Source organism: Danio rerio, chromosome 13 (assembly GCF_052040795.2).
Source record: "Danio rerio strain M-AB ecotype USA chromosome 13, GRCz13ab, whole genome shotgun sequence".
NCBI classification, from domain to species: domain Eukaryota; kingdom Metazoa; phylum Chordata; class Actinopteri; order Cypriniformes; family Danionidae; genus Danio; species Danio rerio.
The window spans coordinates 24,155,963-24,179,104 of NC_141033.1; the positions used below are offsets into that span (position 1 = coordinate 24,155,963).

At 35.7% G+C, this 23,142-nt stretch overlaps 1 protein-coding gene across 3 annotated transcripts; it reads right to left on the reverse strand.

Moving 5' to 3' along the window:
* Positions 1-261: 261 nt before the first annotated feature.
* Positions 262-23,140, reverse strand: LOC147834191 (uncharacterized). 3 transcript variants are annotated; one of them, XR_015505924.1, is made up of 6 exons: positions 22,977-23,140; positions 17,107-17,195; positions 6,369-6,546; positions 4,823-4,914; positions 4,142-4,219; positions 262-1,942 (listed from the first exon to the last, which is right to left on the reverse strand). XR_015505924.1 is itself a non-coding variant. In XM_087279192.1 (6 exons), exons 2-5 carry the CDS (start codon positions 17,176-17,178, stop codon positions 4,213-4,215), a joined length of 360 nt encoding a protein of 119 aa, XP_087135318.1. In that variant the 5' UTR covers positions 17,179-17,195; positions 22,977-23,131; the 3' UTR covers positions 851-1,942; positions 4,142-4,212. The 3 variants fall into 3 exon arrangements, 1 of the variants encoding a protein (XP_087135318.1); XM_087279192.1 differs by having other exon boundaries at positions 851-1,942; positions 4,823-4,925; positions 22,977-23,131; XR_015505925.1 differs by lacking the exon at positions 4,142-4,219 and having other exon boundaries at positions 400-1,942.
* Between the last annotated feature and the right edge of the window lie 2 nt (positions 23,141-23,142).

The following is a 23,142-nucleotide window of genomic DNA, read 5'->3' on the forward strand; positions in this document are numbered from 1 at the left end:
AACCAGACATTAGGTAAGAGGACAGCAGCACACCAGTGGAAAAATACTGTATTATTTTAGAGTACATTTACTATAGGACATGTAGGCCTAGTTAATTTCCTGAGATAAATACTGCAGTGTTTTTGGTATTTACTTTAGTCACAAATCACAATGATGTGGTGATTCTATTCTGCTATACACTTACTGTAGTAAAGTCGTTTAAGTCGATAATACACTGTATGAACTAGGCCTACAAGACAAATTATGACAGAAATCTAAAATGTCAACATCGATGATATTAAATTTAATATATATAAAATGATGTCATTATTTAAATTCATATTTTGACTAACGTTACATGTAAAACCACATTATACATACACATTTAATTCATTATGTGATAATATTTTTCTCTTTATTATATGTTTGAGTATGTAGAGGGCTAAAATAAACATTAATAAAATATAAAACGTCATAATATGAAATATAAGTTAAATGTACAGCCCTACAGTATATATTACTACAGTAATTGTTCTACATTATACTGTATGTGTGATAACTTACATTTTTGGTCTGGCTACAATAAGGAAATATGGTTGTTTATGAGTATTTTAGCCTTCATAACTTTTAATAAAAGGGAATGTTTATTTGTTATTTCAGTATGAATGCAGTCAGAAACAGTCAATATCAGTGTATGTTAATGACTGTAAATCATTTTACTATGTTTTAATTCACACGGCTCTTTTAAAATATCATACACATGAGTTATTAATATTTATCAGTTCACTGCCGTTCTTATGAAAGTGTAAAAACTATAACAAACCAAATACTAGAGTAAATGCTATAATATAATACAGTCTACTAGTTTACTGTGGCAACTTGTAAAGTTTATTAATATTACTATTATTCAGTGTTGGGCAAGCTACTTGAAAAATGTAGTGAGCTAAGCCATTAGCTACTCTATGTAAAATGTAGCACTAAAAACTACCCTCTGTGAAATGTAGCAAGCTAAAAGCTAATTGGTTTTTGAATCTGATTTGCTGATAGCAGTGTGATATTCTGTAAATAACTGTACAAGTTTAACCTCTTCACTCTTGTGTATTACTCCACCCACATACAGCAACAAGCAGTAACACTACAGTTTAGCAAATATTGTGGCTGTTGAACAACATAATGTACCTTTGATGCTTTTTTAATCGAGAATGTAGTTGCTAAGATTGCAACTATGCAGTTTATAGCTAAGGATAGTGCCTATTTTAAATATAATTTTGAAGAGACAGTGCGAGCGTGGCCATTTGCCTGTCATTGAGCAGAGCAAAGACAGTTGATGTTGTTCATCCACAAGATGGCGACAGAGACCACATAATAAGCCCTTAGATTAGAAAAACAGCTTAATTTCAAACTACAGCTGGTCAAATCATTAATAAAGTGTTGCACCAATGAGAAAGTGACAGGCAACACAATTTCCCCAGTGTTTACATTCCAAGGCAAAACCGATTGAATGCTCGTCAAGTTGAACAGGGATCAGTTGCCTTTGTATGTCAAGTGTATATTGTTTCTGTTAAACAAACAAACAAATTAAAATAATTGAGGTATATCGTTGAGAAACAAGACTTCATTTGCACGACGTAACTTTCATCCACTTGTTTAGATGAGCACTTTAAAATACAGTTGTTGCTCTTTTTGTATTGTACCGAACGGTTTAATATTATATAGAGCATTGCAGCATCCCTTAATGTCCACCAAACTGTTGTCCAGCCTCTGTTTGACGCACTGCTGACCTCTTTTCTGTACTTTCTAAATGTTTTCTCATTTTCTTTAGAGATGCAAAGATGAGGTTGGAGGAAGACAGGCGTTCTTTCATTCTTCCTGAAAATGGGAAAGGCTATCCATAAGCATTGCTGTATGGATGCAGCAGCGATGTCTATACTAGACCATACTAGTCCATCTGGTAGCGCCCCTGCTGTTGGTAAGAAGAGAAACAGGAGGATTAAGAAAGACATATGATGTGGTTTTATGTGATTATTGTAATTGAAATGAAACAGATAAAAAATATTGGAGAATTGGTTAATATTCTGGTTTTTACATGGCTATAAGCATGTGCTATTAGTTAAATTGTGTAATGTTGTGACTAATTCACCTGATGTTTTCTCTCTCTTCAGCCTCACAATCAAGAGACAGGACTACAAAGATCTACCTCAAGAAAAATTGCAGCAAAGTCATCTTGAGAATCATCAAGGACACCCCAGGGTCCCCGGATCCGTGTGGGGTCTGTGTTGTCTCCTCTGATGTGGACCAACCTGGGATCTCCAGTGTGTCTGTTGATCCGGGACCTAATGGATTCTACTGGGATTCTTTTTATCCGGGTCCACCTGGAGTCCTCCGCTTGTCCCTTGTTCTAGGTCCATCGGGGGTGTTCAGTGTGTCTCTTAATGCTGGTCCATCTCGAGGCTGCAGGGTGTCTGTTGATCCCGGTTCATCTGGGTTCTTCAGTGTGTCCTCTTATCCGGGTGCATCTCGGTTCTTCAGTGTATCTGGTAATCCGGGTGCCTCTGGAGGCTGCAGGCTGTCTGTGGATACGGGTCTGTTTGGGGGCTGCGCAGTGTCTGCTGCTCCAGGTCCATCTGATTCCACAATTCCTGCTGCTCTGGGTCTATCTGGTAGCACCATGTCTGCTGCTCTGGGTCCGTCTGATTGTGGCATGTCTGCTGCTCCGGGTCCGTCTGATTGCGGCATGTCTGCTGCTCCGGATCCACCTTATTGCGGCATGTTGGCTGCTCCAGATCCGTCTGATTGTGGCACGCCTGCTGGTCTGGGTCTTTTTGATTGCACCATGTCTGCTGCTCCAGGTCCGTCTGGTTGCACCATGACGGCTGCTCCGGGTCCATCTGATTGTGGCATGTCTGCTGCTCCGGGTCCATCTGATTGTGACATGTCTGCTGCTCCGGGTCCGTCTGATTGCGGCATGTCTGCTGCTCCGGATCCACCTTATTGCGGCATGTTGGCTGCTCCAGATCCGTCTGATTGTGGCACGCCTGCTGGTCTGGGTCTTTTTGATTGCGCCATGTCTGCTGCTCCAGGTCCGTCTGGTTGCAACATGACGGCTGCTCCGGGTCCGTCTGATTGTGGCATGTCTGCTACTCCGAGTCCATCTGATTGTGACATGTCTGCTGCTCCGAGTCCGTCTGATTGCGGCATGTCTGCTGCTCCAGATCCACCTTATTGCGGCATGTTGGCTGCTCCAGATCCGTCTGATTGTGGCACGCCTGCTGGTATGGGTCTTTTTGATTGCGCCATGTCTGCTGCTCCAGGTCCGTCTGGTTGCACCATGTCGGCTGCTCCGGGTCAGTCTAATTGTGGCATGTCTGCTGCTCCAGATCTGTCAGATTGTGGCACGCCTGCTGGTATGGGTCTTTTTGATTGCGCCATGTCTTCTGCTCCAGGTCCGTCTGGTTGCACCATGTCGGCTGCTCCGGGTCAGTCTGATTGTGGCATGTCTGCTGCTCCAGATCTGTCTGATTGTGGCACGCCTGCTGGTGTGGGTCTTTTTGATTGTGCCATGTCTGCTGCTCCAGGTCCGTCTGGTTGCACCATGTCCGCTGCTCCGGGTCCGTCTGATTGTGGCATGTCTGCTGCTCCGAGTCCGTCTGATTGCAGCATGTCGGCTGCTCCAGATCCGTCTGATTGCGGCACATCTGCTGGTCCGGGTCTGTCTGATTGCACCATGTCTGCTGCTCTGGGTTCGTCTGATTGCACCAAGTCTGCTGCTTCGCGTCCGGCTCCTCACTGGTGGATCAGCAGTTTCAGCCCACCAAGCAAAAGAACCAATCAGATGGCGGCAAACCTGACTCGCTATGTGTTTTGTGCTCTAGCAGTTCTTTTATTTCAAGTACTGTTTGGCTGCATTTGAGACATAATAAATTTTGTTTGAATATGCCAGAAAATGTATCAGGCCCCAATCTTAGGCCCCATTTACACTAATAAGTTTTAGTTTTAAAACGCATAAGTTTTGCTGCAGTTATGACTTCAGTTCACACTACCCCAGAGTTTTCCAGCCTTAAAGCTTTTTGGAAACACTGAAGAGGCCATTTTGGTTTTAAAATGCTGCTGCTCCGTGTTAGTGTGGATGGGAGAAAACAGAGACGTGGCTGCAGACATTCACCTCTCTGATTGGGGTTTCTTTTCTCAATATTAACTGCACACAATTCAGTCTTACATCCTCTCCTTGTAAGATTAGACCCTGCAAGTTTGAAATGGAAAACAAACTCCTGAGGACACATTGGGTAAATTTTTAAGGGAACATCCTTTAAAGGGAACAGTGTACTTTATAACATCATTCACATCACGCTGGTTACGTTATTTCACTTTCTTAGCAATAAATTAAAAACATGATATAAGGAACTGCCTATTTTGATTTTAATATTAACTTAAAAGACACCAAACATGTTGAGGCATCGTGTAGCTGCATATTTATATGATCATCTTCACTGTATGCATATTTATAAAATAAAATAAAAATAGAGCCATAACATAACAGCCTCCTTTCACTTTTATAGAAAAATACAAAGCATACCCTCTTTTGCTGAATATCAGTATTAATAATCAATAACGGCCATGTTTAAATAAACTTAAAAGTATAACATACTATAAGTTTATACAATATAGGAAATAAAGACAAGTTATCAGTCACTATGCAGAATCAGTGTACGTGGTTACATTAACATATTAACTTATCTTCTTGCTCAGCTAAAACACGTTACCTGAGAACAAATAATAGATTCAAAAGACTTAAGAGTCGTTAGATGAAGACAAAATGAATTATATATCACCTTTAACAACTAACCTGAGATGAAATCCAGTGGAAGATCCTTGATGGAGTGTCTGACGTGCGCTGCTCTCACCTGGGGTTTTGTGCTTAAAGCACCCGCTGACTGCCTGGAGAAGAGCTGTGATTAGGCCATAAAAGTTAGGCCCGATAGAGCCCCAGCCCGACAGAATTCGGACCAAACCCAACAAGTACATTTTGATTTACAGCTTTTTAAATGCCTGAATTTGTTTACAGCCTGACAAAATTACACTTTATTACAATATATATATATATATATATATATATATATATATATATATATATATATATATATAAAATATATAAAATATATATAATATATATTTATAAATATAATATATAAATATAAATATATTAAATTAATTATATAATAAATATATTATATAATATTAAATTACATAAAATAATTAAAAGGACAAATTTTGGACCTTTTAGCCATGGGGGGTGGTTCGTTCGAACCATCAGAACCACCCCAGGCTACGGGCATGTGAAGTAAATTGTTCTCTGATAGCTACATAGCTCAGTATAACCGAGTACACCCCACTTTGAAATGAACATTTCTATCCATTTCTTAGTGAATATGGGCAATGTATTTTGGTGCATTTAAACGAAACAGATTTATTAAACATATATTTATTAAAGTAATATTTTAGTCACCAAACATATATATAGAAATTAAAACATAATACAATTAAATTCAAGCAAAATATTGCAAAAAAAAATTCAATTTCTTTGCTTCTCTTGATTTTTCCTTTTTTTAAATTTGTATTTAATATTTTTCTGTAACATTAATTTGGGTGTGTTCGTTTTTGGACCGTTATAAGTTACTTTGTCTGATAACCTCCAGATTTGGCTTCAGTACTGACTAATGTATATGCGCAAATATAATATTGTGTATTATGTGTATCCTATTAAAGTATGAATTAAAAAGATAGATTTGTGAGGGGTGTACTTATATATGCTGAGCACTGTATGTGGATTCATGTAAATTCAAATATTCTCCAGAAATGATTTTATATTCTCATTTACGACCAATTTATTTTTATAATGTAAAGTATTTTAAATTGAAAAGATTCCTTGTTAAGCATCTTTTCAACTGAATTTCTAGATAAGTTAGCCATACCTTTATGCCAACAGAGTAATCTAGTTTGCTTCTGAGTTTCATTTTGGTTAAAAAATAGGTCAAGTTATAATTAATCTCAAAACATAGGGAGGAATTAATATCAACCTTTGACTAAACAGATGAGTTTATTAAAGTTATTAGCATCCTTTCAATCAAGAAAAATATGAAAGGAACTAAGTTATATGACACGATGCATAAACATGCATTAAACACTTATACTCAAAAACTTAATTGTGTCTGTTGACTCATTACAAACATGCACGGCACATTGCAGCCCACATTTTGCATTCTGTCCCACATTTCCCACACTTTGCATTCTGTTGAACTGTTCACAGATAAGATTAACCATGGTTGATACCACATACATAGTATATTTACCACAAGCTTAAATATAATTTTATATATAATATAGAATCATACCTGCCAACATTCGGATCATAAAATGTAGGAGATTTTGGGGCTGCGCGCTAAGTGAAGAGCTGGGGTTAAGGTGCGCGCAAACTGAAGAGAGGGGAGCGGGTATGAAGATGGTTGCGTATTGGGTTCGGTGCACATGGGGACCGGGAACTTCGTCTTCCGGGTGGATTCCGGGAGACTCCTGGGAAAAATGGAAGTGTTGACAGGTATGTATATAATTGTTGTAATCTCACTAGGAAACATTGTGGCCAATGAAACGCAGCCTGTGTTGTACATATTAAAAATCCTGTGTAGATTATCAGAATTCTTTTTGTTTCTGATGGGCATGTTTTTCACCAGAATTTTACATTCATGGGATTTACACGAGAAGGAGGAAACAATGGTGTTTAAAGCTCACTATATGTAATGCCCATTCTGTTTTCCTTGAAAATGAAAGTAAATATGAACTATAGGAATGGTGTGCAGCTTGGTAACTGCTTTTGTGTTCTATGTAAATCCCTGAATGTCAGGGTTTGGATGACACAAGGACTGCTCACACCAAGAATGACAGCAATTATAAAGTTCTGTTTAGTAACGTGTACTACAGTTTTATTCATCTGCTGCTCGAACTCTGAAAATATTGGGACTATTCCTATTAAATGTCAAACAATGTTTTATCATTCAGGAGGTGTCAAAAACATTTAGTCCACACTAAAGTATTAATGACATGGCAAATTACATTCTTTGGAACCACTTTCAGAAAACAAGTAAGTTAAAGGAGCTCTGTAGAATTCAGAATGATTTATGATTAGTTGTGCTAGTTTACAATTACTTACATTAAGATAATTGCATAATGTCAGAAAATTAACACAGCCCAGGCTAATTGGAAATATGTGCCATAGCCTACATTTTTCATTCATTCATTCATTCATTCATTTTTTTTTTTTTTTGGCTTAGTCCCTTTATTAACCTGGGGTCATCACATCGGAATGAACCACCAACTTATCCAGCATACTGTATGTTTTACACATTGGATGCCCTTACAGCTGCAACCTAACACTGGGAAACACCCACACACTCTCAGTCACACACATACACTACGGCCTAGCATACCCAATTTACCACATGTCTTTGGACTTGTGTGGGAAACCGGAGCTCCCGGGGAAACCCATGCGAACACTGGCAGAACATGCAAATTCAACACAGAAATGCCAACTAACCCAGCCGAGGCTTGAACTAGCGACCTTCTTGCTGTGAGGTGATCGTGCTACCCACTGCACCACCGTGATACCCAGCCTACATTTTTACTAAACTTTTACTAAACCTATTGGTTCAGGAACATTTTCTTGCACGTTTCAGATGACAAATCTATTAGAGGGTGCTACATTTTTGTAAGTCTGAAATACATTACTTAATGTATGTTTGTTGTATGTTTCAAATACACATCATTCTTGTACACATTCACAAGAAGGCAGGGTTTGTCGTACAGTTTACCTAGCAGACCACTGACCTAAACTCTTCCATAAGCCCAACCAAGACTTGTGCCCACATGGTCTTACTTTGATTTCACATTACTTTTTTTTTTTGTGGAACCGTGCTTTACCAGACTTGAAACGGAGGACTCTGCATCACAAGTACAACACCGTACAATGTTAGCTACCACACAAACTGACTCCTCCACCAAATCTATCCTTATGGAGATACGTAGATAGATAGAAGGCGAATAGTAGCTGAAGGCGGATTTACCCAGCTTTGACTAAACCCTTGGAATTACATTTTGTTAGGAAGTACATCTGTTAGGTTTGTAGTTAGAGAGCATATCTGTATTATATTGAGGTCCGTTTAGTGATTAATAGACACGTAATAGTATTTTAAAATCTATTCTGAATGTAACTGCATGGGAGCCAGTTTAAAGACCTGAGGACAGGTGTGATGTGCTTTAATTTTCTGGCTCTGATCAGAATCCTGGCACTCTGGAGGAGTCTGACTGTCTTTTTGGGAAGACCAGTGAGGAGCCCATGACAGTAATCCACTCTACTGGTGATAAAAGCATGAACAAGTTTCTCTAAGTGCTCACTGGAAACAAAGCATCTGATTCTTGCAATGTTTTTGAGATGATAGTTCGCTGATTTAGTTACTTCTTTGACACAACTACTAAAAGTCAGATCTCTTCAGAATTTTCTAGATTCTAAACCTTATTTGTTGTTGTTTTACCCCTTGAGATAAAGTATGCATTCACCTTGAGAACCTCATCTCTGTTCCCAAAAGCAATGACTTTAGTTTTCTCTTTCACTTAAAATTTTAGCACATCCAACTATTCATTTTATGAGTGCACTGGCAGAGAGTCAATGAGGCAGTTAGGCAGTAAGGCTAAGTAGATCTGAGTGTCATCAGATAGATGGTTAGATGCAAATTAATTTGATTACAAATCATAGACACCATTAAAATCTGTGTGAACTTGATGTTGCTATGACTTTTATTTCAGTATCCTGATGTACTTCCAACTGAAACTGAATATTGAGTAGGAGTGGGGCTTTCTTTTGCGCATCATTCTCTTAGCAAACTAATGGTAAGAGAGGGTATTATGGAAGCCCTCAGGTTGACGTCAACAGAAGGACCGCCACACCAAATGTGGAAGAAAATAGTCAGACTTTCATTGAAGATTATACCAAATCTAACGATTTATTTCAGTGGATTAATATTTTCTCAATTTCAGGTCCAATAAAAGACAGACAAAACAATATAAACCACACAATATACATTTAAAAATTCAGTTATGCCAATATTTCATCAAAGGTGACTAATAACGGACTTCACTTAGCCTAGGAATTCATCGTTCCCTGTACATATCATTATCATATCTTTAGTTATGACATGCCCTAAATATTTAATGAACTTGCCCTGACAAATAAAAATCTGTAAAAATCATATCTCTATGTTCTTTGGTTCTTCACACCATGTAGACAATATTTTTGGAATTATATATTGCACATCATGGGCTCTATTTTGACGGTCCATGCGTGCGCAGAGCGCAAAACGCAGGGCGCAAACGCTTTCAGGGCGTGTCAGAATGCATTTTTGCTAATTTAAGGATGGGAAAATCTACTTTGCGCTGTGGCGCATGGTCTAAAAGGGTTTCGTTTATTTTCTTAATGAGTTATAGGCGTGTTTTGAGAATAAACCAATCAGAGTCTCATCTCCCATTCCCTTTAGGAGTCAGCTGCGTCGCGCCAAGAGCGCATTCGCTATTTACATGACACAAAGTAAGTCTAAGTGGAAAAAATGAGCATTTCACTAGCAAACAGTTAACAGTTGGCAGCTTTTTAACAGAAAACTGTTAAACAGAGCATCTACTGCGTGAGAATGAGAGATAATGGATCTACTTTCACATTCGTTCTTGGATAGGGAAACCTTTACGCACAGACATCAGTTAGTCTATAAATAAATAATTTTGTTTGTTAAGCGCAAAAATTCATTTAAAAAATATTTCTAAATTCAGTTCTAATTTCCAGCAAACGAATAAATGAACAATAATAACAAAGTGTGCTCAAAAACCTGAGTTATATCCTAAAACACATGCTGTGCCCCATATGGTCTAAAACCTGACAGGTGGGCAAATCTAAGCTTGTTTTTAATAAAACAAATATAAATATAATAAATAATACTGCTAATAATAATAACATTATACAAAAGCAAATTGTTATGAATGAACTAAAAAAGCCTCCCAAGATGAAGAAGACATAAAATCAGTGATTTTTCATATTTATGTAGGCTAGAAAATAATATTTTTTTGTAATATTTTAATTCTTTATATTTATATTCTATATCTATTATTATTATATACTATATATATCCTTAATATTTACATTTTTTTCATATATAAAGATATTTGCCTATTGCTCTCTTGTGCGTATTAAGCAGTGCGTAAGCGAGGCGCAACTCTGCGCCGGAGTTTAGACCGGGTTTGTTTTGGTCTAATGAAAAATCTATTATAGTTTCTCAAAATAGCAACGCACCAGCAGTGCGCCTAAACCTAGCAAAAGACTATTGCGCCACACCTTGCACCACATTGCGCCGGGTGTATGATAGGGCTCCATATCTCTGTTCATAATCAGCAAAAATATTAAGCAGCTGCTGAAAACCTGCGCTACTAGAGGAAAGGATAACCAACATACATGTAATGATTTATTATAGCATCACTAAGCACACAGCCAGTCCGGACTTCAAGTTGTTTTTTAGTTTTTATTTGGTGTTGTGCAGTCTGCAGAGCCTATTAGACTATATTGAATAATTGATTTGAATAAAATTGTGCTTTTGTTAGATATATTAAATATACACATATGAAGTCAAATTTACAGTATATTTCAGACTATAGACCAGAGATGCCCAAAGTTGGTCCATGGTGACCTTTGATTTGGCCCACCATCCCATCTGAAAAGAGAAGAAGTACGATGGGAAAGTGGTTGGTGTGAATGCCTTTGACAGAGATAGTCATTTCAAATTTAAGATAACCTTTTATTCCATTGTTTTATTGCTGAGCTACAAAAAAGCCACCAGAAATTATATAATACAATTGAATGTTGTAAATGAATCAGACTTCTAAAATGTAAATACTGTCAGTTAGAGGACAATGCACAAGACACTTGCGAGCAAATCAAGCCAAAGGCAGGTGCAGCTGGACATGAGTATTCAGCATTGAACTACATTGTGTTATTTATATATGGGATTGTTTGTATTTACTCTAATAAGTTAATTATAAAAACCTCAAAATGATGCTGCATTAGTTAATATGATTTAAGGTAACTTAGTTACTGTTACATATTACAGAATATATAAGCAAACTACCCATGGCAAATTTAATATATCAGGTTTGGTATATATTCAGCCCATTGTCCTCAATCAAGTTTTCGTTTTGGCTCTTTTTATGAAAAAGTTTGGGCACCCCTGCTATAGACTAAATAGATATGGTTATGTATGGCATCGTTATAGCTATCTTATAGTCATTCTTGGTGTCAATAAGCCTTTAAAACAATTTACCAAACTATTGTTATAGTTATCACCCTTGATGTCTTACATAAAGCAACATTCATTTTCCAGTGACCTGTAGCTTTAAATCTTGCCGTTACTTTATGAAAAGTATCTGTGAGTGTTTAGTGACAGTAATGAAATATATTTGCGAAGGGAAATCACATTTGAGTCAAATTAAAATGAACAACCCTCTGGAGAAATGATGCAAATGTCATTACTACAACAAGAAGAGTGTTTACATTTAATTATAAAGCTGCTGCTAGCACAATGAAAACAGATGTTCAATATCATCTGCGCCAGTCTCTTCTACAGTCCTTGCCTGCGTTGAGGGACAATAATAATAATCATTGTTTATGGAAAAAAAATCCTAATTTATATACAGTACAAACATGTTTATAATAAATTGGTTTAGTGTCATGACTTGCACAGGAACTATCTAGTATCATCAGCAGAGGGCAGCAGAAATCATAATAAACACCAATTTAACAACAGAAATCACAGATCACAAAATAAAAAAATAATTTAAGCACATACAAAGTTTATTTAAGCGGCATAATAGTTTGATTTACCATGGTTTTAAATCATTACCACAATACAAAAAATGCTTTGGTGCTAACATGTTGTATATGTAAGATATTGTGTGTTTGTTTAAAAATATAAAATCCCAAAAAGGCCTGTATTCAGCTTATCTTTTACATAGAAATGTGTGACTGTGCCCCAATGTGTTCTTCAATTTAGATCAACAAAGAGCTCACAGTGTCATTTGTTCAATCATTTCCCTGTAACAGTTTATAGCAGCAGGTGGCAGTATGAGCCAGTCAATGGTATCAGACCACTTGAGAAGAAAATTGAGCTTGGGGTTTGAAGGAATTGTTTACACATTTTTCAGTGTACTACAGGAGAATTGCAGGTTGTCATGAAGGTGATAAAAATAGTTACACGACAAAAGCTATAAACAATATATAACATAAAAAAAAAAGATTTATTTATAATATTCATTCATTCATTTTCTTTTCGTCTTAGTCCCTTTATTAATCTGGGGTTGCCACAGCGGAATGAACTGCCAACTTATCCAGCGTATGTTTTACACAGCGCATGCCCTTCCAGCCACAATCCAACACTGGGAAACTATCTATAATATAATATAATATAATATAATATAATATAATATAATATAATATAATATAATATAATATAATATAATATAATATAATATAATATAATATAATATAATATAATAATATAGGTTGATGCGGTGGCGCAGTACGTAGTGCTGTCACCTCACAGCAAGAAGGTCGCTGGTTCAAGCTTCGGCTGGGTCAGCTGGCGTTTCTGTGTTTGCATGTTCTCCCCATGTTTGTGTGGGTCCAAAGACATGCAGTTCAGGTAAATTGGGTAAGCTAAAATTGTCTGTAGTGTATGTGTGTGAATGAGAGTGTATGAGTGTTTCCCAGTGATGGGTTGCAGCTGGAAAACTGATAGCCCCCTACTAAATAAAGGGACTAAACTGAAGGAAAATTAATGAATGATAATATAATATAATATATTTTTTTGTTTTATTATTTATTTATAATTTATAATAGTTTTTTGTGTTTGCTTGTTCATTTGCTTAAAATGTTAAAAGGGTAGGATATTTTCAGATATATTTTTATTTGTTACATTAGACAAAATAATAACAGTTAATAAAAATTAATAATAATTCCCCAAAAATCAGGGAATAACCACAACAGATGACAACATTTGTTATTCTGACCCGCTGTCATTGAAAATTAAAATGCTCCAAATCACTATATATTATATAAGTAACAATAATAATAATAATAATAATAAAACAAATATTAACATTTATCTCAAACCCAGAGTAAATCGAGGGTGGTCTCTCATTATTTTAATTATACACAATTTATTTTTGAAATTGTTAGCAAACTCATACACTCAAATAAATTGTTGCTTTTTCAAATAAATCATTTAAAATGAGTTGAAAATACACAATTTTTATTTGTTTAACTTAAATTTTTATGTTCAATTCCTATTAAATTTGTAAAAAATAAATGAAGTTAACTAAATTGATTTGTTTTGGGACAACATCAAGGAGTTTTAACAGTGTAATCTATCATCTCATGATGGTATTCAAAGCAGGAGAATATCATTAGTGTCAAAGACTCAGGTCTGTCCCCTGTGAATGACTTGGAATCGCTCTTAAATTGGCCTGTAACCCACACAGACAAAAAAAAGACAGCAAAAGGCAATGATAAAGCATACATCTCCATAAACAAAGCATCTTTTACTGAGATGTTCCTAGCTAAATCTAATTCAGGAGACCAATGGTTAGGCCAAAAAGTCAAATGTCACACTATAATCATCCATTCTGACCTAAATTGATAAGTAGAGGCATTCAATCCTTGTGTTGTTCATTCAATATTGACCATTTCATGAATAATGCATCATTACTGCAGGACAATACTGTGAAAAAAAATGGCTAAAAAATCATCTTTATTGTCAACACTTGACCTCCAATTATCAACACTCTTTATTCTGTTCTGTTCTCGAATCTACTTTTTAATCTTTATATGAAAAATATTTAAAAAATAATTCAGCTCTCACATGAATAAATTACTTTTTTATTATATAAAGCTATGAAACAGTATTTTTGTTTTAAATGGTTATTTCAAATTTGAATAACATCTCAAAATATTATGGTATTATAAATTTGTGATCCAATAAATTATAAAAAAAACTTAAATTTTAAACATCTGAAAGATACTGTACATTAACATGTTATATAAACAAGGACCATATTTTAATAAAAAAATAATACTTAAAATATATATTTTAAGATTCTCACACATACTTTATTTTGTTTACAATACAATACCTTTTAAGAAAAAAAAGGTCACAGACTTTCTCAAACAAAACACACACAAAATAAATTCACTACCCGCCAGACTATGACAAATGTAAATTTAAAAATATATAAACGAGGAGCACATTTTGAGCTCTTGCAAATAATCCAAATTCTCATACTGTACATGACAATCAAAAGCAATATTTGTAGACTATATAATTATATCAACTCACTTCCTTTCCTGTGAGGTTTAGGTATCACATGTTACGCATAATTATACCCAACAGCAGTCATTAAATAATTAATTAAAACAAATAAATAACCCCAATCACTGATGCAAGAGTCTCGCAATATACCATGGAGGAACAGTCAAAAGATGCAGGACAGAGGTGAGGTAATTGCTTTACTGAATCCAGTGTTGACCAGACAGACTTCATTAGCTAATGGATCTGCCTTGCATTAATCAATTCACATTTCCAGACAGTCCTCTGAGAGACCAGACTGTCTCTGATCTCCTCTCTCTCTATTACAAACACACACACAAACACATGCTTTTGTCCTATGCCATTTTCATCTATTCCCCACGGACAACCCCTTAATATCTTCTTCTCACCCTCGTATTACCTCCTAACGTCTGTCTACTGTACAAGTGTAAAATTAAATGCGGTGAATAATTTAATTAGGGAATCATACTGGGACAATGAGGACAAGAGAGATGGGGCTGAATAAAGAGATGCAAAACAGTCCTTGTGATGGAGTGTAACAAGACATTTTTACACTTTTGGTGTGTATGCATGTCATTTTTATAGTGTGTGTTTGTTTCTGAGCCTCTAAATGTTCTGTGTTCGGCAGATGGGGTGCCGCGGTTGTGTTTTTACAGGCGGTCTGGACAGAGAAACCCTGTGTCCGTAGCAGTACATAATGTGCCATCTGAGAAAAAAGGCACACATCATGACATCTCATCAAAAATGCATCATCTTCATACACTCAGGGGGCTTCTACTCCCCCCGGGGACGTCTCCTATTATCATAACATTGAATATAAAAGGCTAAATGAGAAGACATATATTTATGAGAACCGTTTGACCAAAGTCGGGAGCACTATAAACCAGATGACGAAATGTGAAGAATTAACAGTAGGCTTGTGGAAGCTGGCCCATTAATATAAGATATGATATGATACAAAATAATATAATGTAATATGAAATAATATAATATAAACATTATAATATAATATAATATAATATAATATAATATAATATAATATAATATAATATAATATAATATAATATAATATAATATAATATATGCATTTAAAGCAGAGAATCAGCTGAAGGAATGTAAGTGACAGTGTGAAAATGATAAAGATATATGTTATTAAAATTAAGAATTAACAACAAGACAGATTTTGTATTCTCTAAAAGACATTTAATTATTAATAGAACAGACAAAATAGAATTGAACAATAGATGTGTGAAATAAATGGAAAATTAAAAGCAGGATGGATGAGCATGGCATTATTCTATTAGAACAGAATAGAATAGAAAGGAATAGAATAGAATAGAAAATACTTTGAACCTGACACATTGATTAAAAGAAATTAAAATTATGAATAATATAATATATTGTAATGTAATGTGATTTAATATAGTATAATATAATATAAAATAATTATTATTATGCTTTTTTTTATTAAGGATTACCAGCAGGTTGCGAAAGCATAAGATATGCTTAGATATAAGATATGATATAAGATATGAGAAATTATGATATATGATAAAACGATAAATTATATGATTTGATAAAACTGTTTTATCATTTAATAATACAGCAGGGACCTGGTACATTAAGTATAAGAGAAATTAAATTGACAATTATAATATAATATAATATAATATAATTTAATAAGGGCAGCATGGTGGCGCAGTGGGTCGCACGATCGCCTCACAGCAAGAAGGTCGCCGGTTCAAGCCCCGGCTTGGTCAGTTGGAGTTTCTGTGTGTAGTTTGCATGTTCTCACCATGTTAGCGTGGGTTTGCTCCAGGTGCTCCGGTTTCCCCCACAAGTCCAAAGACATGCGGTATAGGTGAATTGGGTAAGTTAAATTGTCCGTATGCATGTGTGTATGGATGTTTCCCAGTGATGGGTTGCAGCTGGAAGGGCATCCGCTGCATAAAACATATGCTGGATAAGTTGGCGGTTCATTCCGCTGTGGTGACCCCATATTAATAAATGAACGAAGCCGAAAAGAAAATGAATGAATGAATAAATGAATAATATAATTTAATACAATATAATATAATAAAAAAGTTCATGAATAAGTCAAAAGAGAGCAAGATAAAAGCAGACTTAGCGGACCGCACAGTTCTTATAAAAAATCTATAAGGCAGAAATGATTTCACTTTATTTAATTCCTCTACGGGCATATAAAGCTTAAGCTTCAGAGTCTTCCCCTGACTGTAAGTTAAGTTTAATGATATTGTATTAAACCTTTCATTATTGCTCCACATCACATTACGCAGCCACTGACACCCATTAAAGTCATTCTAAAATCACAGTAAGAGATTAATATTGAATTATATCCAAGAAACTTCAATAACTGGTCTCCCAGAGCAACTTTAGCTATTCTTTTTCACATTATAACTGAAAATAGGTCTGAAGCAAATGTATCATTTTCACCCACCATGACCTGATACACTGGCTTGGATTAACAAATTACCACCCGAGTCACTCAAACAAATACACTAATATGAAAACAAACTTTTGTGGGGTTGTGAAGATTATTGGTGGCATCATGTGACGAAAGAGGCTCTCAAAGGAGATCCAGCTGCATTCTTACAGGTTACAGGGTCACCTTACAGAGCATTAAGGTATGGGCACAAATACTCACTGCAACAATGAGGGAGGAGAATGTCATGACCTCTAGTTGGTCTGGTATGTTTGTGCAGCATATGCAACTCATTGAGCAAGCACAGCTGACTAAAAGAGAAAAAAGAAAGAGAAACATTGTTTTAGCATGAGTAGAATTTCTTCAATTGACTTCTTGGTTAAGAAGAGTAGAGTAAGACTCAAACAGAAATTTAATTTTGATTGTTAACCAAATGCATATTTTTAGAATTTTTACAAGATATGTTGATAAGATATGTCATAGATAAACAGTTATGTAGACTCCCAGTGGCACAAAAATGTGGATTCATGGATTAATGTGGTTACAAATTATCATTTGGTACATAAGATATTTATTGAAGCCTGACAGATTTCTGCTTCACTATTAAAAGGCTCTTCACCTAAATGTTTTCAGCTTCAAACTGTTCAGAAGAAAAGTAAACATCTGACTTAATAATAACAACACCAACAACAGTAATTTTATAGATCTTTTTATACACTGCAAAAAACATTATGACAAAAAGTCATGACAACAAATGTGTTTATGTTACTTTAACTTTAATAACTGTAACTGTAATAAGATTGTCAATTCACTTCATGTTTATTTATATATAGCTTTTACAATGTAAAATGTGTCAAAGCAACTTAACAAAGAAGTTCTAGGAAACTGAAACTGTGCTAGTCCAGTTTTCAGAGTTTAGTTTAGTTCAGTTCGATGGGGTTTAATTTTCACTGCTGAGAGTCTAAACATTCAAAAGCAAATCCCTCGATGTCCAGCTCAACAAATCCCAAACCAAGCAAGCCAGTGGTTACCGGCGGGTGTTCAGGCTGGCCCTCGGGATCAATGCGAAGACTTTTCTGTCACTGGGGTCTTTCAGGAATTAGTCTTTTGATCTCCGCTCCTCCATGACCACCACAGCATCTTCTCAGGGTATGGCCTGGTCCAGGATTATGGCTAACTTGGCGAAATTTCTTCACAGGTCTTGAATCTTAAAATAGGTTTCAACTAAACTTTTTTGGGCTTGAAATTTTTTTTACTTTTTTTCTTTTGTTAGTTTGACGGATTTAAGTTGAAGTTCATTTGACTCAACAAAAAAATGAAGACAGGAAGATTTGTTATATACAGTATACATGTATTGCAACTAAAAGTGATTCACAAGAATAAAACAAATATTAAAAACAACATTAATGTAAGCTAATCAAATCATTAAATAATTCATTGATTTAACTTCTACATGGATAAAATCCAAATAAAATTGTGCACAAGTGCATTATTAATGCATAAACCTAAAGAAAAAGAGTGAGTACACCTAAAAAAATACTGTTTCACCAAATTTTAGTAAAATACGGATCAACTCAATGGCTGTTAAATGTTTAACCCACCTGTCGGGATGGTCTATGTTTTAATAAATGTGCATTCATGTCAATTCAATATGCATATATGTGGAAGATTTTAAATCTGTACAGAATTGTTTGTGTTTTGGCACTGATAAAATACTTGCATCAGTCAAATTGAGTCATAATATTAATTTTACATTGTTTTTCTAAACATTCTAAAGCCCAAAACATAAAAAGCAGGTCTCTTAGGTGTCATTGAACTTATTTTATGTTCTGAAAATAAATAAAACTTTATGGGTTTAAAACAAAACGAATTGTGTAAATGGTGACAGATCTAAAGTTTTTGGTAAACAATACATAGTACAAAAAGTGACTTCTTTCAGGTTATAGACAACTCAGTTTTCTGAAAACAAAGGGATTTTTCTTGAGACAACTCAACTGTCAATGTGTTCATAGTCACAAAAACGAAAAACGCTGCTTTGTCAGGTTTTTAAATGAAGCTTGAACTAAGTTGTTTCAGGGAATGATTTATAACTGTGAGCTTGAGTAAAAATGCAGCCTCACCAAAAAGAAACAGAAAAAAACTTCCTTGGAACACTTTGTGTATAAAGGCCATTGAATTTAGTTCAGTCAAGCAAACAGGAGCAAGAAAGGTCAGAGTTCAGCAAGGGCCAGTCTTTGTTTCTTACGTATTGTCCATGTTAACATATTCTGTTGACACATGAAAATTGATACACAGCAACTGAAATCTTTTTCAAAATTCCCCAGAGTCATATTTGTTTTAATAAAATGTTAAATGACACCTAATTTCCACAGCCCATATGCTACTATGGTTATTTAAAATCCTGAAATGGAATTTACTTTCCAATCTATAAACAGTCCCAACATTCCAGGAACATTTACCAATCTAAGCATGTGTAAAAATCATAATAGCGGGTTTATGATTCCAGCTGGCTAAAAACTCAAGGTAGTTACAAACAAGCAGAGACACAGTCAGAATACCAGAGCAGATCTGAGTTCAAGCTGCTGTGTAATGGAATGTATGCGAGCCGTATGGAGTTTATCAGCTGCAACTGTATACCCTGAAGGAAACAACAAATGAAAAATGATCGAAATAGATTTTGAGGGAGAAAAAATGGAAATAAGTCAAACGTACTTTACTACCCTGTTATACTCACTGGGAGGAAACATTTGTCTTGTCTTCGTATGCATAAGAAATATTTACATATGGACAAAAGCATTGCCTCATCCTTATCGTTATCTTTATTTTTCTACCAAGGCATGAATTATAGTTGTTTAATTTATCAAAATCATTCTTAAAAATAAACAAAATAACTTGTTTGATTTACTGCATGCTAGGTTTTGTTTTTGCATGTTTACAACTGAAGCCGATGATGGTGATGTTTCAAGAGATAATGAGAGTTTCTGTTTGATAAGCTGTATTTATTTAGAGTGAAAAACGTGACGTCATTTCAAGTACTTTCCATGTAAGCAGCAATTAACAGGATTGCCTTTCTGTAGAGTTACATTCAGTCAAATCTATGTGAAAATGTTTCACTTAATGTCTAATCTGAATTCACTGTCTGGGAATGGAGGGAAAGCTTTGCTTTGTTTTAACATGGAAATAAATAAAATAAAGGGCTACCTTCTGCAGATCTCAAAAAATGTCAGAAAAACTCTTCCATAATTTAATGCCTTGAAAGTCTAAAATCAGAGCAGAAAGTCTTAAAGGGATAGTTCACACAAAAATAAGAAATTTCTGTCATCATTTACTCCCCCTCCCCCAGGGGTCCCGCTGTAAGCCAAATATCAAATTCACTGACTTTTGCTGACTTTCAGTGACTAACAATCTGAACAGAAACACAGGCTGCTGTTGTGCTTTGTATAATATTAGAATGGCTCAAGCTTAGGACTTTAATAGCCACTGAGCACAACAATGGATAATTTACATTAGGTTTTGAAATAAATCTGAAGTATTTACTGTTTGTGTGGCTGTGAAGTACCCCTTCTTCCCTATTTGATAACTTGATATTAGTTTTATAAACTTTACATTAAGTTTTTCTGTCATCTACTTTTTTTTAACAAAGTAGGCTTGATTTTAACATTCTATGCGCAAAGTCTAAAGCGCATGGTGCAAAAGCATTAAGGGCGTGTCCGAAGTGAAGTCTATTTATAAACAAATTTCGAGAGAATCACGTGCTTATGATTGTTCACAACTGTTCCAACTTTAGCTAATGACTAATTATCCTATCAGAGGATCCCCTGGTATAATTCCTTTCTAAACCAGGCAACATTTCTGTGTGGAGTTTTGCTCGTTCTCCCCATGATTGCGTGGGTTTTCCCCGGGTCCTCCGGTTTCCTCCCACAGTTTAAAAACAAGCACTCCAAACAATTAATCCAAAATATTTTAGTTAAACTCTGAGTACACCTTTCAGTATCCATATCTGACACTTAGCTTCAATAAGCAGGAGGGGGAGTCATCAAGATCTACCTAAGCTCAAACTCCCCTCTCGCCTTGCAATGGGAGGTAGCCCAGGGCTTGGGGATCTTATAAGCTCAGGGCTCTCTCCCACATCAAACAAGCTTTATTATCAATCATCAGCTAAGTGTGAACTCTTGAATCCACTTTTGCGATGTTAAGGACAAAAAAACACACTCTGCGCCCTGGCGGACAATCTAACAGGATAAAGAGCGAGCCTCTTGCATTCGGCCTCTTAACTTTTTACTCCTTTACTTTCGTGGAGTAAGGAAACAGTGTTGTACGCACTCCACTGAAGACATCCATTAGCCTACATAATTAATTTCGCTTGGTAAGCGCAAGATTGTTTCAAAACTATTTCTAAATTCAGTTCTAATTTCCAGCAAATGAATAAATGAACAATAATAATGAAATGTGGTCAGAAACCTGAGTTATATTCAAACACACTTATTTTTATGCCCCATATAGTGATGTATGAGTGTGTGTGAATGTGTGTGTGTGGATGTTTCCCAGAGATGGGTTGCGGCTGGAAGGGCATCCGCTGCGTAAAAACTTGCTGGATAAGTTGGCGGTTCATTCCGCTGTGGCGACCCCAGATTAATAAAGGGACTAAGCCGACAAGAAAATGAATGAATGAATGAATGAATAATAACATTACACAAATGCAAATTTCCATGAGTGAACTGAAAAAAGTGAAGTGGTTTTTATACTGTATTTTTAGCTAGTAAGTAATAATTTTTATAACATTTTAATCCTTTATTTTTTTTCATTTGTAAACATATTTGTGTATTGCTGTACATCCTGAGTGTATTAAGCATTGTCTAAGCATTTAAACCCACATAGGCACATAACTAACGCACTCTGCGCTAGACTTTAGACCTGCTTTTAGATGATCAATGGCACAATCTATTTCAGTTCTTCAATGTAGCAACGCGCCAACAATGCACCTAAACACATCTCTATTTTAGACCAGAACCCCCATGAGTCCACAAAGTGGCGCAAATGGATTTGCTATCTAAACAAAGTCGCGTAAAACGTGAAAATTAGAGTTGCGCTGGTCTGAAAATAGCAACAAACACATGATGCACCTTATCGCGCTGGGTGTATACAGGGCCCCCAGTCCTGAGTGGAGATATTTAGCCAAAGCAGCTTAAAACTATATTATCCTGATATGGTAGCCTTACAACAGATGTGAATTTATGCAACAAAAGTTTTGAGTGACAAACAAAACCCTTTCTTTTCGGCTTAGTCCCTTTATTAATCTGGGTCGCCACAGCGGAATCACCACCAACTTATCCAGCATATACCACATGTTTTTTTGGACTTGTGGGGGAAACCAGAGCACCCGGGGGAAACCCACGCAAACATGGGGAGAACATGCAAACTCCACAGAGAAACGCCAACTGACCCAGTCGAGGCTCGAACCAGCAACCTTCTTGCGACCTTCTTGGCAATCTTGCTAAAACCCCTGATATTCCATAACTTTAAATATTCCCAGACTTGAAATTTTGGGAAAGGACCATTTAAAATGTCATGATATTCCAGGATTTCCATGACTCATGAGAATTCAGCCCTCTCCCCTTGTTGCAAACCTGTTTGAATTTCTAGCCATTACTTTCTTTACTTGATCCTAAAAAGTTTTACATTTACCTACAAAATCCCTGAACTTACTTGAAAAGAGTGTAATGGTCTAATATAGTTCTGGCAAATTGAGGCCATGAATCGTGTTTTTAGGTTACAGGTTATTTCTTTAAAACAGCTAATCAAGTTTGTTCTGGCTTGTTTTGTGCTCTCACAGGACCCCGCTGTGTCTTAAGTGTGTAACCACGTCCTGAGTAAAATTTTTACTGGAAAACCTGCATTGCCTGAAGGCATCCTGTCCTCATGTTTACAATTAAACACATGCTCAGTTCCTGTTAAAAGGTAAATTAGTTAATTTTTCAGTTTGCACCGCCAGGTCTTGGCATATTACTGAATTTAAGACATGGTTTCTAATAAATTATGAGTTCAAACACCTTCAAAAACAACTCTGAACTGCACTAGAATTTACAACTTACCTATATTCCAAGTGTAATTAACCCTGGTGAGTGCATAAATAAAATTAGTTTTACAAAACTTAAGTTACGTTAACGTTTATATAACAAGAATGGCTAAGTTGAATGACTGAAGCTATGAAAATAAATCATTTTCAGCATACTTTTACGACAGTGTCAGCAGCTGTAA